Here is a 14,800-nt window from a genome sequence, read left to right on the forward strand (position 1 = left end):
CACGGGCACCGGGGCGAGACACCCTGGAGAGCTGCGGCCTGGCTTGGCTCCTCTGCTCGGTCCCAGCCCACCAGCCGGGGCACATCAGGGAAAGGGCCGTGACCCCACCGGCCCCCAGAACCAGTCCCCCGCAGTGAGGGCTTCGGGCTCTGTCACGGAGTCCCCGGGCGATGCTCTGGAGCTGATCCCCATGAAGCCAGGCAGGACTCTGGGGAAGTCTCCTCTCTGGGAGCAGCCTGTCTGCAGGGCTCACATGGCTTCCACCTTCCTGGGTCTGACCTCGGAGCATTCAGCCTCCTCTGCCCCTCTGTGCGCTTCCCACAACCAGTCCGCTCAGGCGGGGTCCTGGGGAAGCCAGAGGGTCCTGCCCCCCAACTCCGCAGTCAGACGTGACTCTCAGCCAGCCAGTAAAACAGGAGGTTTATTAGACGACAGGAACATGGTCTAACACAGAGCTTGTAGGTGCAGAGAACAGGACCCCTCAGCTGGGTCCATTTTGGGGGGCAGTGAGCCAGACAACCCCATCTGCCCTTCACTCCATGTCCCCAGCCAGCCCCAAACTGAAACTCCCTCCAGCCCCTCCTCCTCTGGGCTTTGTCCCTTTCCCCGGCCAGGAGGTCACCGGATTCCTTTGTTCTCCAACCCTTTAGCTCTCACCTTGCAGGGGGGACGGGCCCAGGCCATCAGTTGCCAGGAAACAGGGTGTCGGCCATTCTCTGTGTCCAGACCCCTGCACACACCTGCCCTCCAGGGCTCTGCAATGATCATACACCCTTACCCCACCCCCTAGATACTTAAGAACTGCATGGGGAAACTGAGGCACCCCCACAACATTCGGAGGAAACATTAAGAACAGTCCCACTTCGTCACAGGCTCGCACACCTCTGGGCTCCTCCTTCGCCTCACCCAAAGCTTCAGGCCCATCACTGCCCAGCGCTTCCCCCTGCCCTGAGTCGCCCTCCCCACCGTGGGCTGGCGGGGGCAGCCCTGGACCGCAGCTGCCCCGGGCCGCAGCTACGACTTCATGAAGCGTCTTCTCAGAAGCCACAGGCCTGCGCCGCCGAGAACCAAAATCACCCCCAGCACAGCTACGACTATCATGATCCCGGGCCTTTGCTCAACTGTAGGCAGGAGAAACAGGAGTCAGGGGGGAGCCCCAGCTTGCCTCCCTCTCCCCCTCCCTCCCCCCCAGAGCCCGGGTGCCCCTTACCCCAGCCCCACAGAGCCTGGGTGCCCCTTTGTTCCCCCCCCCCACAGGGCACAGGTGTCCCTGAGCTGCCTCCCCCCGCACAGGGCCTGGGTGCCCCTGAGCTGCCCCCCAGCACACACAGGGCCTGGGAGCCTCTCTGCCTGCCGTCCCCAGCCGCCCTTCCCGGGGCACTGCAGGACACGGTAGCCCTGTCTCGGTGGCCCCCAGCCAGTCCTTGCTGTCTGCCCTGACAAGAAGGGGGTCAGACCAAGCCGGCAGGGCTGGGGACCCTGCCCCAGACAGAGACCACCCCCCGGCCCAAGGAATAGCCACCGCCAGGACCCACAGACACGTCACGAGGGAGCCAGTGACCGAGGCAGGCCTGGAGCCTGTGGCTCCGGGTCCCAAGCTGGGACAGTGCTCCCAGCCTTGGGCCCGGCTCTGGGGGTGGCACGGAGCCCCTCCGCAGAGGGGAAGGAAGGAGCCCTGGCCCCCAGGGGTCTGGTGCAGCTTCCGCACCCCCTGCTCAGCCCTTCACGCGGCCGGGAAGGAGGAATGGCCAGGGAAAGCCAATAGGACACCACTGCCCGCACCTATGCTGATGTTCACGTGCCCTGAGCTGGCCCCGTATCTGTTCTGTGCCAGGCACTGGTAGGTCCCGCTGTGGGCGCGCTGGGCCGAGTGCACCGTCACCGTCCGGCGGCAGTCAGACAGCTCCACGCTGGCGTTGGAGGGCAGATCCCAGAGCAGCTTGGGCAGGGGGTTCCCCTCAGCGCTGCACCGCACCGTGAAGTTAGCGCCGACGCTGAACTCCAGCTGCTCCACGGAGATCTTCACGCTGTGGGGCAGGGCTGGAAGGGCAGGGGGAGGGCAGGGGTCAGCAAGGATGGGCCGGTTGGGAGTAGGCCTGGGGGGGGCTGATCCCCACCTCCCACCCATGTGCCCCACACCATCAGGCTTGCCCCGGTTTTCTCCTGGCCGCCCTGCCAAGGGGGCGATGGGTATCACTGTCCTGGCACTACTGTGGGTGCAGTGCTGGGAGTCGGGCCTCCAGGGTCAGAGTCCCAGCTCGGGGTGGGATCAGAAAAGGGAACCCTGCTGGGGCTGCTGCAAAGGGAGGGGGGGTCTAGTAGTTATAGGCAGGTCTTGGGAGCCAGGACTCCTGGGTTCTATCCCTGGCTGTGGGAAGTAATTTTGTTTCTTATTTCCATGGTCACAGAAAGACTCAAAAAGAAATAGCAAAAAAAATTTAAATAGATCAGAAGCAGGAAGGCTGCTAACAACCAGTGGGTCCGCTGGATGATCGAGATGCTAAAGGAGCACTCAAGGACAATAAGGTCCTTGCAAAGAAACTAAACGAATTCTTTGCATCGGTCTTCACGGCCAAGGATATGAGGGAGATTCCCAAACCTGAGCCATTCTTTTTAGGTGACAAATCTGAGGAACTGTCCCAGATTGAGGTGTCAATAGAGGAGGTTTGGAACAAACTGATAAATTAAACAGTAACAAGTCACCAGGACCAGATGGGATTCACCCAAGAGTTCTGAGGGAACTCAAATGTGAAATTGCAGAACTACTAACTGTGATCTGTAACTGATCATTTAAATCAGCTTGAGTACCGAATGACTGGAGGGGAGCTAATGTGATGACAATTTTTAAAAAGGGCTCCAGAGGAGACCCTGGCAATTACAGGCCGGTAAGCCTGACTTCAGTACCGGGCAAACTGGTTGAAACGATAATAAAGAACAAAATTGTCAGACACATAAATCAACATAATTTGTTGGGGAAGAGTCAACATGGTTTTTGTGGAGGGAAATCACACCTCACCAATCTACTAGAATTCTTTGAGGGGGTCAACAAACATGTGGACAAGGGGGATCCAGTGGATACAGTGTACTTAGATTTTCAGAAAGCCTTTGACAAGGTCCCTCACCAAAGGCTCATAAGCAAAGTAAGCTGTCACGAGATAAGAAGGAAGGTTCTCTCATGGAACAGTAACTGGTTAAAAGACAGGAAACAACGGGTAGGAATCAATGGTTAGTTTTCCGAATGGAGAGAGGTAAATAGCGGTGTCCCCCAGGCGTCTGTACTGGGCCCAGCTCTATTCAACATAATCATAAATTATCTGGAAAAAGGGGTAAACAGTGAGGTGGCAAAATTTGCAGATGATACAAAACTACTCAAGAGAGTTAAGTCCCAGGCAGACAGTGAAGAGCTACAAAAGGATTTCGCAAAACTGGGTGACTGGGCAACAAAATGACAGATGAAATTCAGTGTTGATAAGTGCACAGTAATGCACATTGGAAAACATAATCCCAACTATACCTCTAAAATGATGGGGTCTAAATTAGCTGTAAACACTCAAGAGAGGGATCTGGGAGACACAGTGGAGAGTTCTCTGAAAACATCCGCTCAGTGGGTAGCAGTCGTCAAAAAAGTGAACAGAATGTGGGGAATCATTCAGAAAGGGAGAGATCATAAGACAGAAAATGTCACATTGCCTCTATAGAAATCCATGGTACAAATCCAGTATTCATCCTTGAATCCTGCGTGCAGATGTGGTCACGCCATCGCAAAAGAGAGCTAGTGGAATTGGAAAAGGTTCAGAAAAGGACAAAGAAATGATGAGGGGGATGGAACGGCTTCTGTATGAGGAGACATTAATAAGACTGGGAATTTTCAGCTTGGAAAAGAGACGACTAAGGGGATTATGACAGAGGTCTGTAAACTCATGCCTGGTGTGGAGAAAGTAAATGAGGGAGTGTTATTTACTCTTCATAACACAAGAACTAGGGGTCACCCAATGAAATTAAAAGGCAGCAGCTTTAAAACAAACAAAAGGAAGTATTTCTTCACACAACGCACAGTCAACCTGTGGAACTCCTTGCCAGAGGATGTTGTGAAGGCCAAGACTATAACAGGGCTCAAAAAAGAATGAGATAAGTTCCTGGATGATAGGTCCATCAATGGCTGTTAGCTAGGATGGGCAGGGACGGTGTCCCGAGTCTCTGTTTGCCAGAAGCTGGGAATGGGCGACAGGGGATGGATCACTGGGAGATTCCCTGTTCTCGTCATGCCCTCCGGGGCCCCTGACACTGGCCGCTGCCGGCAGACAGGACACTGGGCTGGAGGGACCTTTGCTCTGACCCAGTCTGGCCGCTCTGAAGTTCTTATGGTCAGGAAGCTGCACGCTAAGGACTTAGCGCACTGATCCCCACTTGCAGTAACCAAACAGCTCCTCACCCCAGACCTGCAGGGTGGCCCTGGTGCTGTCATTCAGCACCTGGGGGCCCACGCGGAGCCAGGCCTGGCACACGATTTCCTGCCCGTGCTGCGTGGGCTGTGCCACGAAGCTGTACCCCACGGCTGGGCTGCCGCGGCTCTCGCTGAGGGTGCTGCCCCCGCTGCTCAGGGTGACGTTGATGTCGGAGGGGCTGGAGCCGGACACAAGGCTGGAGACGTTGCAGGTGATTTGCTCCTGGCGACCAGCCACCATCTCAGCTCCCAGGTGGATCTCGGGGGGTGAAAATCCTGTGCAGGGGGGAGGGGGAAACAGAGGGGAATTGACCTTCCTGAAGCTTCTCCCTGCATATAACAGGCCAGGGGCTCTGCCTTCTTGTAAAGACTGTGCTTGGTGTCCGGGGAGCCAGGACTCCTGGGTTCCATTCCCAGGCTGGGAGGGGACAGTGCGGGCTGGTGGTTAGAGCAAAGAGAGCTGGGAGGCAGGACTCCTGGGTTCCATTCCCAGGGGTGGGAGGGGACTGTGAGGGCTGGTGGTTAGAGCAGAGGGAGCTGGGAGGCAGGACTCCTGGGTTCCATTCCCAGGGGTGGGAGGGGACTGTGGGGGCTGGTGGTTAGAGCAGAGGGAGCTGGGAGGCAGGACTCCTGGGTTCCATTCCCAGGCTGGGAGGGGACAGTGCGGGCTGGTGGTTAGAGCAAAGAGAGCTGGGAGGCAGGACTCCTGGGTTCCATTCCCAGGGGTGGGAGGGGACTGTGGGGGCTGGTGGTTAGAGCAGAGGGAGCTGGGAGGCAGGACTCCTGGGTTCCATTCCCAGGGGTGGGAGGGGACTGTGGGGGCTGGTGGTTAGAGCAGAGGGAGCTGGGAGGCAGGACTCCTGGGTTCCATTCCCAGGCTGGGAGGGGACAGTGCGGGCTGGTGGTTAGAGCAAAGAGAGCTGGGAGGCAGGACTCCTGGGTTCCATTCCCAGGGGTGGGAGGGGACTGTGGGGGCTGGTGGTTAGAGCAGAGGGAGCTGGGAGGCAGGACTCCTGGGTTCCATTCCCAGGCTGGGAGGGGACAGTGCGGGCTGGTGGTTAGAGCAAAGAGAGCTGGGAGGCAGGACTCCTGGGTTCCATTCCCAGGGGTGGGAGGGGACTGTGGGGGCTGGTGGTTAGAGCAGAGGGAGCTGGGAGGCAGGACTCCTGGGTTCCGTTCCCAGCTGTGGGGGGAGCCGGTGCTGGGAGCAGAGTGCTGGGAATCCAGACTCCTGGGTTTTACTCTTTGTACTGACTTCTAGTTCTTGGAAAAGTCCTTCCCCTCCCCATGCCCCGTATCCCGTCCGCAGCACTGGGCACACCCCACCGGGAAGGGGCGGCGCTGGGGGGGCGAGTGAGCGCGCGGTTAACCCTCAGCGTACGGTACACGTGGAGCCTGGCTTTTTCGATGATGTTCGTGGAGGTGACGTAGCACTGGGGCTCCAGGTCCCACACCGCGAGGCTGGAGATGTGCAGAGACGCCCAGCCGGGTCCCTCGTTTGTCACCTTCGGCACCGACGTCTCCCAGCCCAGGTGGGCGAGAGTGGAACAGGTGCTGCTGCAGTTCAGAACCACGTGGCCCCGGAACGCCACCGCCGGCTCCTTGGGCACGATGCTCAGGCCGCATGGGTCCAGGTACACTGGGGAGCAGGGCAAGAATCAGGCAGGCTCCCCCCAGCCCACGTGGCCACAGCAGCCCTCTGGGGACACCACATGGGCCAGACCAGGCTCCCCCCATGGACCTCCCAGGCTCAGCAGCTGGCCCCACAGCCCAGGCCTCCCTCTGGGGCATCGGCCTGCGGCTCCAGCTGCAGGGCTGGTTGGGGGTTGGGGGTGGGGTGACAGCTGCATGTAGCCCCAGAGCGTGAGGAAATACCAGATCTGGGGGGGCCTTGGCAGCCTTCACCCCCCTCCTCCCGCCTTGTGATACAGCCGTTAATTAGCTGGGCCCTGGGCTGTTTTATCCCCAGGAGCCTGCCTCAGGGATGCACAAGGGGGCAACATGCCTGGCAAAGTGTTGGTCACAGTTCAGGGCAACTTCACCTGTGTTTGCCCCCCCGCCCTGTGGTCCAGCAAGGGCACTGCACTCGGGTCCCGGCTCCTCGGGCATCAGATCCGAATAGTGTGGGGGTGCCTCAGTTTCCCCTATGCAGTTCTTAAGTATCTAGGTGGTGGGATAAGGGTGTATGATCGTCACAGAGCCCTAGAGGGCAGGTGTGTGCGGGGGGGTCTGGACACAGAGGATGGCCGACACCCTGTTTCCTGGCAACTGATGGCCTGGGCCCTTCCCCCCTGCAAGGTGAGAGCTAAAGGGTTGGAGAACAAAGGAACCAGGTGACCTCCTGGCCCGGGAAAGGGACAAAGCCCAGAGGAGGGGGGGCTGGAGGGAGTTTCAGTTTGGGGCTGGCTGGGGACATGGAGTGAAGTGCAGAGTGGTTGTCTGGCTCACTGCCCCCCCCCCAAATTAACCCAGCTGAGGGGTCCTGTTCTCTGTACCTACAAGCTCTGTGTTAGACCATGTCCCTGTGGTCTAATAAACCTCTGTGTTACTGGCTGGCTGACAGTCCCGTCTGACTGCGGAGTTGGGGGGCAGGACCCTCTGGCCCCCCCAGGACCCTACCTGGGCGGACTCTCTGTGGGAAGCGCACGGAGGGGCAGAGGAGGCTGAATGCTCCGAGGTCAGACCCAGGAAGGTGGAGCCGGGTGAGCTGTGTGTCCTGCAGACAGGCTGCTCCCCGAGAGGAGACTTCCCCAGAGTCCTGCCTGGCTTCCTAGGGAGCAGTTCCAGAGCATCGCCTTGGGACTCCGTGACAGGGGGAAATGACATCATGGGGGGACCTCACTCTCCCTACAACACCACACCTGGAAACACCTGATGAATAAAGACTGAACGGGGGGGAATGATGGTCCCAGGTTAAAGTGATTTCTAGCCTGTGTGTGAAAACCTGAGAAAGCCAAGGCAGCTTGTGCCTTAAGAATCTGCCAGCCTGTTTATCACTCAGGTGAGAATTTGCTCATTAATATCCTATCGAGTGTGTTAAATTCAGTTTGCAGTTTTGTTTATTTACTACGTAATTTGTTTTGCTCTATTTGCTTTCACTTACAATCACTTAAAATCTATCTTTTGTATTAAATAAACTTATTTTTGTTTTGTCTAAAACCAGTGTGTGGGTGTAATAACTCGGGGCAGAAAACTGTTGTGTATTTCCTCTCCACATTGAGGGAGGGGGCAAATTTCATGAGCTTGCACTGTACATTTCTCTGTGCAGTGCAAGACAATATCATTTTGGGTTTACACTCTGGGGTAACTGCAGCTGGGTGTGTCCCTACTTGTATGTGTGCTGGTAAAGTGCAGGCTGGAGCCTGGGAGAGGGCTTGGCAGGCTAGTACAGTGTAAAGGGAGGCCAGGCTGGTGGGTCAGGGCGGCTCAGTGGTACCCCAGTTCCAGGTAGCACCCCAGGGGGAACCTGTCATAGGCGTCTTGGCCCCAAATACAAGCTACTCCCCCGGCCCTTCCTAGCGCTGCTATTCTGCAGGTGAAAGCGCTACAGAGAAGACACAGAGAAACGAAAGGACCGGCACAAGCATCCTGGAGACCACCCCATGCAGTCCTGCAAGCCCCACCCCACACTCAGAACAACAAGCACCCGAGTGACAGGTCAATCTCCCCTGTACACCGCTCGGGTCTTTGGTCTTCAGAGTCTGGGAACAGCTAGTCAGCTGGACAGTGATTCTTTGCTCAGGACGTAGCCTCTGAAAGTTGGGTCTGCAGGTGGGAATTTGCTTCCCACCCATCCCCAGCTATTTTGTGGGAAACCCACTGAATTTTTCTTATCCCCAAAGTCCCTTTTTGTCTGGCACATAGTTTAAAATTGTCCTTTGATGCTCAGCCCACTTCTGAGGTCTACACTGCCCCTGTTGCCCAGCGAGAGATGCTACAGACATCCCACACCAATATGCAGACTTGGCATTTCCACGCCAACGGACCTCCCCCCAAGCTGTTTAAACTTGATTCACTCAGCGTGACGCAAGACCCAGCAGAAAATTGCCAGTCGCATCCCAGGGACGGCTCGGCCTTTCTTTGTAAATTGGGGGGGTTGGTGGTAACGTTACAAAGAAACCAAGAATAAAATCATTACAAATAACGAGTCAAAGCTAAGGGTTGTGGCTCGGCTGTAACCCACCAATCAGATCTGGGTCTTACCTACGGGTCTGAAAATATTAACTTTTTAGCCTCCCCCGGGCTCGGGTTAGGAACGGGGGCTGGAAGCCCACGGGGCAGCATGCCAGCTGGCAGAGTGCTGAGCAGGAGGTTCTGTTTCCTGCCTTAAGCCTGACCTAGGAGAAGTAATTTCCCCTTTATGGGGTTGTTTTCCTCCTTCAGTCTCTGGGAGCTTGTTGCAGTTGGACTGGTTCTCACACTGCTTCTGCGCTGTGCCTGGCACAACAGGGCCCCGATTCCAGCCAGGGCTGGTGGGTGCTACCAGAATATGCTCCATCAATCTCCCCAGTGCAGAGAATCACAATCTCCAGCCATCACTAGTGCTTGGGAGGGGCCCGCAGCCAACACAGAGCCACTCCGCCAAACGCTTTTACCAGCCTGGGAGCGTCTCTGCTACTCTCAGGGTTTGTGTTTCAAAGCCGGCCGCCCGGCCGGCCCTGATGCTCCCTCCCCTGCAGCATCAGCCGCAGCCCGTGGGGCGCTCGGTCTAGCCCTTCGGAGCCCCTGCTTTGTGGGAGGCACCCGTCAGGGCTCGCCTCACCCCGTCTGTGCACAGTGCGAGCTGTGACAACATTGCAGTTCCAGCCAGGTCCTGGTGCCCCTCTCCAAATTACCCCGTCCCGGCTCCAGAGCCAAAGGCACAAGCTGGCACCTGCCAGGCAGGTTCAGCGGCTCTGGCGTGTGGCACCGCGATACGACGGGCAAGTTGGGAAGAGAAGGTTGAACCCACGCTCGACCACTCATCTTCAAATTCCCCAGCCTTGCGGCCTGAGCTCCAGCCAGCCCCCTGCCAGCGGAGCGGAGACCTCGCAGCTTACCCAGAGGCAGGCAGCAGAGCAGAGCCAGTGTTGTCAGGCCAAGACAGAGGCAGCGACCTGTCATCCTGCACCAGGAGAACCGTGCGCCTGGAGCGGAGCGGGCCTGTGCGCCGAGTCCACCCGCAGGGCAGGCCCCACCCCTTCCTGCTCCGCGGTGGGCCCCACGTCCTGGCGTGCTCTCCCTGCTCTCTGCGAGCGACCAGCCCAGCTGCTAGGGGCAATCCCTCGAGGCCCACAGGCAGGCTGGTCCCAGTGATGCTGCTCCTTGGGGCTGGCACAAGATGGGTTCAAGCCACCTTGGCACTCCCCACCCCGCAGACTCAATGCTGCTCTGACCCTCTGCTTCCCCCGGGCCCCGGGGGAGCAGAGACTGGGCACCGTGCGTGCTGGCCGTGCACCCCTCTGCCTCCCGCACCAGGAGCTGGGTGCAGGCCTGTATGTCCACTCCACACTGGGCTGGGAGGTGACTCGTAGGGGGCATTTCCACCCCTTTTATGCTGCCCAAGCGGCATCAGCCCCCAGTCTCCCCAAACTGCAACTCAATCCCCATGGTGCCGATGCCTCCGGCCTCTCAAGGGGACGCGACCTCCCCACCCCTGTGGTGCACCCCTGGGGGAGCCAGATGCTGCCCCCCTCCCCGGGGGTGAGAAGCAGTAGGAGGGTAGACAGGGTGGCTGATCCATGCCCTGACCCCTTAAAGGCAGTGAAGTATCCGAGACCTTTCCACCCGGGCAGATGTCCTGGCTCTAACTCAGCCCCCTCTCTTTGGCTTCAGCTGCATACAGGCTTCTACTTCACTTCCTGTCCCAAACTGTGGGGCAGTCTTGTTGTGCAGCTGTCGTGCTCCACCCCAGAGGTGGCTGCATTTCCCTGGTGAGGGAAAGGACCCGGTCAGCCCCTCCCCTGAGGTTGGGGAGCCTTGAGTTCTTTTTCTAAAACCACCAATAAAGGGCAAAGCTGCTTCTTATCACACACTGCCACAGAAGCTTCTGCAAGAACAAACATGATGACAGCATCACATGGCCCGGATGTGTGAAAATCTTGGCTAACACCATTAGGCAGACACAAGGGTCTGTCAAAGGAGGCCAGTTGCACCCTTGAGAGCAAGGGGAGGGGTTCCAGTCTGGCCTTGGCCAGGTCACTTGTTGCCTGCAGTCTGTTCACATGGCCCTACACACAGCCTCAGAAACCCAGCTGCAATGGTGATGGGCACCAGTGTAAGAAGCCAGGTGCCCGGATGATGAATCAGAGGTGTCTGTATAAGGGGCGGGGGAAGGGGTTTGTATAGTCTGTATGGAGAGGTTTCAGAGTAACAGCCGTGTTAGTCTGTATTCGCAAAAAGAAAAGGAGGACTTGTGGCACCTTAGAGACTAACCAATTTATTTGAGCATAAGCTTTCGTGAGCTACAGCATCCGATGAAGTGAGCTGCAGTTCACGAAAGCTTATGCTCAAATAAATTGGTTAGTTTTTAAGGTGCCACAAGTCCTCCTTTTCTTGTATGGAGATAGGCAGTTCTGGGGAGAGACGGAGTGACATCCAGCTGTTTAACTCTGACTTGCCCCTCTGTGTTCTGCACCTCCACCGCGGCATGGCCCTGTGTCGTGTGCACGGCGCTGGCTGTGGTAACCTGGGCCCGTTGCTCTCTGTGGCTGCCTTTGCTCTGGGGAAAAAAACAGTCTTCAAACAGGCACCGAAAGCAGCAGAAGGGAGGGGCTGGGCCCTGCGTGGACACTCCAGACCTGCTGCGACCAACCTGGCTTTCTGGAGTTCCCAGCCCAGCCGCCCGGGGCCTGAGACTGCCAGAAGGAAGGTGCTGGAAGATCATCCTGCCTGAGGTTAAAATGTTCTGGCCTCGTGCTCAGGGAGATGGGCTGCAACTCCAGGAACCCAGTGCTTTGTCCTGCCACAACCTCTGGAGCCGGATTGTCAATGGGGAGCTCAATGGGGAGGCATGGGGGCTCAGCCCACGGGAAAATCCAGCCCTTTCAGTCTCTCTGGGCTCTAGTTCCCCATCTGTAACATGGGGAGAACGGCCCTGCCTTGTCCTGCCACGAGCTCTCCGGGGCTGGGACGGTCTCTCCAGGCCCCTGCTTCTCAACCCATGGCCCGCTGGTGGCCCAATCAGCACACAGCTGCCATCGACGTGACATCCTCAGGGCCATACAGGCAGGATATTGTGTGGATGCAGCCCACAATGGTAAATCAGTTGAGAAGCACTGGTCTGGGCAGCGCCCGGCACAACGGGGCCCCGATCTCAGTCTGGGCAGCGCCCGGCATGATGGGGCCCTGATCTCAGTCGGGGCAGCACCTGGCACCACGGGGCCCTGATCTTGGCTGGGGTCGGGGCAGTGCCCAGCATAACGGGGCTGATCTTGGCCAGGGGCTGGGGGTGCTATCGTAATACACCTAACAGTAATTTAACAAGGCAGCCTTGCATGGTGAACGCCGGGTACGCAGAGGCTGGAAGGGGACAGGACGATGGCATCGAACGTGACGTTTTTTAAAACTGCACAGAAGCCACCAGGAAATCGTGGTTCTGAGCCAAAGAAAACAGACCCAGGGCCTGTTCCTGCCCCCTTGCCCCAGGCAGGATCCGGGGTAACTGCACAGACGAGGGAAGCACAAGCAGACTCTGGCACCAAAGGCCTCCCATGAGCCGTGTGCTCAGACCCAGGCAGGAAGCTGCAATCAGCAGTCACACAGCAGAGGAAGGACCCAGCACTTTCCGCTCAGCGCACTGGTCTCCCTGAAGCCCCAGGAGCGGCTGCTGGGGGGGGGGGGGGAAGAGGCGGGCGATGCCCCGGAGCTGAGCAAGGGGCGGTGGGGTTGGAGGGAGCATGGACGTACCCACAAGCCTGCCCAGGCTCCAGCAGTAGTCGGCGTGACACAGCACAACCAGGAACAGAAACCAGCAGCCCTGGCCTCCTCCACTGCCAGAACATGTGTGAGAAGCGGGAGCAGGCCCCGCGACCAGGCCCGGCTGGCAGCAGGGCGCGATTGCAGGCCTGAGAGATCCCATCTCACTTGTGGGGGGCGATGGGCCAGCGTGTTACACGAGCAGGCCTGGAGGCGGCACGCTGGTTTGTGATTGTAGGGTCTCAGAGAGGACAGGCTGCAGGCAGCAGTGTGTTATTGTAGGGCCTCTTGTGAATGCTACACAGGCGGGTTTGTGATTGTAGGGTCTCCTCCCCCCGGTTTGTTATCATAGGGTCTCCTCACCCACCAGTTGGTTATTGCAGGGTCTTCTAAGCACTGACCTGCCGCTGTTCATTATCAGTATTTTACAGAAGGGTTCCAGAGCATGAATTCTTTAGAAACTTCAACTCCTGCGGATGAGGAACAAGGCCCACCCAAGAGGAACTAGCCCTTGGGAGTGACTGTGGGTGCAGCTCTAGGTGGCATGACTCAGCCCAGCCTCCACCCTGCCCCGGGCAGGCGCTGCCCTCCTGCCCTGCGTGGAAAGCTTGCCCAGCCTGCCCTGGCTGCACGCGTGATGCTCCGTCTGTCTCCCACACACCATGCCTCCTGCACCTGAAACAGGTCTGCCCTTCGGCCTCATGGTGCAGGGGATCATTAACCTCACCCCTGCTGTGAGCTTTGCCTGGGGGGCCTGGTGGGCAGGGCTCCCGCCTGCCTGGCGTGGGTAGCACCACAGAGCAGGGAAGCCTAGGGGCTGGGGGACATGTGGGGCAGCGATGCTGTGCAGACAGACTGGCTCAGCCAGCAGTGATGCGGGGGGTGGGTCCTGAGACTCAGCACTCACCCTTCGCATGCCCAGGGGGGCCAGCCCTTATGCTTGGCCTGAGCCCCCCCACCCGTGACAGACATGGCCTTTCCCAGCACCCGCAGTACCTGGTGTGACACGGCACCTCAGAGTAGCATCCTGGACCCCACATGTGACGATGTGACTCAGCAGGGAGGGGGGAGTGTTGACCTGGGAATGGGAGACCTGAGAGCCTGTCACCTGAGCCAGGAGGGGGAGGAGGAGGGGACACCTTTGCCCGGGAATGTGAACAGAGGCTGCAGGAGGGAGCCTGCTGGGTGGGTTTAGTTTTTCAGGTTGGGGCTGGGTGGAGGAACACAGGGAACCCCAGGGCTGGGATCTAAGCTCCCTGCTCCTCCAGAAGGACGTGATTGAGGGGTCCTGGTTGTACCCACAAGCTCTGTTGTGGACTGTGTTCCTGTTGTCTAATAAACCTTCTGTTTTACTGGCTGGCTGAGAGTCTCAGTGGATCCCAGGAAGAGGGGTGCAGGGCCTGGACTCCCCCACACTCCGTGACACCACATATCCCCCAGTCTTGTAATGAGGATCTGTGGTGTACTAAGCACGCCTGGTGAGGTGTCATTGAACATTAATAACCTGTTGGATTGTACGTGTTGTCACTGCATGCGAGGGTCTGACACGCTGCTGTGTGTGTTACTGAAATCCCCTGTGAGGCTGCGAACACCCACAGCCAGCCTTTCAGGTACAAGGGAGCAGCCAGACAGCAGTTAATGGCTCATCAACACCCATCAAGGAAGGAATCCACCGTCCTAGAGACTGTGTGCAACGGAGACGCCTGACCAACGGGGACTGACCAACTCCCACCTCACTGCATAGACCTTTCCAGCACGCTGGAGGGAAGTGACTGTCATCACTTGGCCTCACTCCCCTCACAACTCAACACCTGGAAACACGGCTGGAGGCAAAGACCGAACTGGGGGAGGATGGTCCCAGCCTGTGTATTGAGGATCTGTGACCTGTTTGTACCATCGGTCAGGGTGAGACATGGCTTGAGTCATCTCCTGCTTAGCTTGCAGAACTTGGACTGCAAATTTATTTTTGTTTCTTAAGTAACCCACTCTGATCTCTACGCTTGGTACTTGTAATCACTTGAATCTCTCTCTGTGCAGTTAATAAATCTGCTTTATATTTTACCTACAACAGGGTGTTTTGGTTGAAGAGCTTGGGAAATCTCAGCTCACTTTACAAAGGCTGGTGCGCGTCCTCGCCACATCGAGGGAGGGGCGGACTGGGTAATGAACTTACGCTGGCCAGGCTTCTGACCAGGGCAAGACAGAACAGCTCTGGGGTGCACGGCTGGGGAGGAATTGGCTGGAGCCTTCTGTTGTTGGTTCAAGTGACTGGGAGATCGTTCGTGTACCGCAGCTGGGCGTGTCCCTGCTTGTGGATGGCTGTGTAAATGCAGTGCCTGTCAGAGGCTGGTAACTTGACAACAGCATCACAGGGTAAGAGGGGAGACCCCAGGCTGCTCAATCAGCAGTCACACAGCAGAGTCTCTCTGGGCTCAACACTCCCACAATCCAGGCTGCACC

General features: G+C 57.9%; 1 protein-coding gene across 1 annotated transcript; it reads right to left on the minus strand.

Annotated features, from left to right (window-relative positions):
- Positions 1–409: 409 nt before the first annotated feature.
- Positions 410–9,611, minus strand: LOC144277590 (vascular cell adhesion protein 1-like). The gene is made up of 5 exons (XM_077838481.1): positions 9,484–9,611; positions 5,826–6,083; positions 4,433–4,720; positions 1,783–2,040; positions 410–1,121 (listed from the first exon to the last, which is right to left on the minus strand). Exons 1-5 carry the CDS (start codon positions 9,545–9,547, stop codon positions 1,015–1,017), a joined length of 975 nt encoding a protein of 324 aa, XP_077694607.1. The 5' UTR covers positions 9,548–9,611; the 3' UTR covers positions 410–1,014.
- Positions 9,612–14,800: the final 5,189 nt, after the last annotated feature.

This window comes from Eretmochelys imbricata, chromosome 20, assembly GCF_965152235.1.
Source record: "Eretmochelys imbricata isolate rEreImb1 chromosome 20, rEreImb1.hap1, whole genome shotgun sequence".
Classification (NCBI taxonomy): Eukaryota; Metazoa; Chordata; order Testudines; family Cheloniidae; genus Eretmochelys; species Eretmochelys imbricata.

What these genes read in the sequence shown, in the direction of transcription:
- LOC144277590 (XM_077838481.1), bottom strand. Translation starts at nt 9,547, where the DNA reads ATGACAGGTCGCTGCCTCTGTCTTGGCCTGACAACACTGGCTCTGCTC. An exon ending in GCTCTGCTGCCTGCCTCTGG is followed by an intron (nt 6,084 to 9,483) that starts GTAAGCTGCGAG and finishes CCTGCTCCCCAG; the next exon opens with TGTACCTGGACCCATGCGGC. An exon ending in AGCCAGGCTCCACGTGTACC is followed by an intron (nt 4,721 to 5,825) that starts GTACGCTGAGGG and finishes CCCCCTGCACAG; the next exon opens with GATTTTCACCCCCCGAGATC.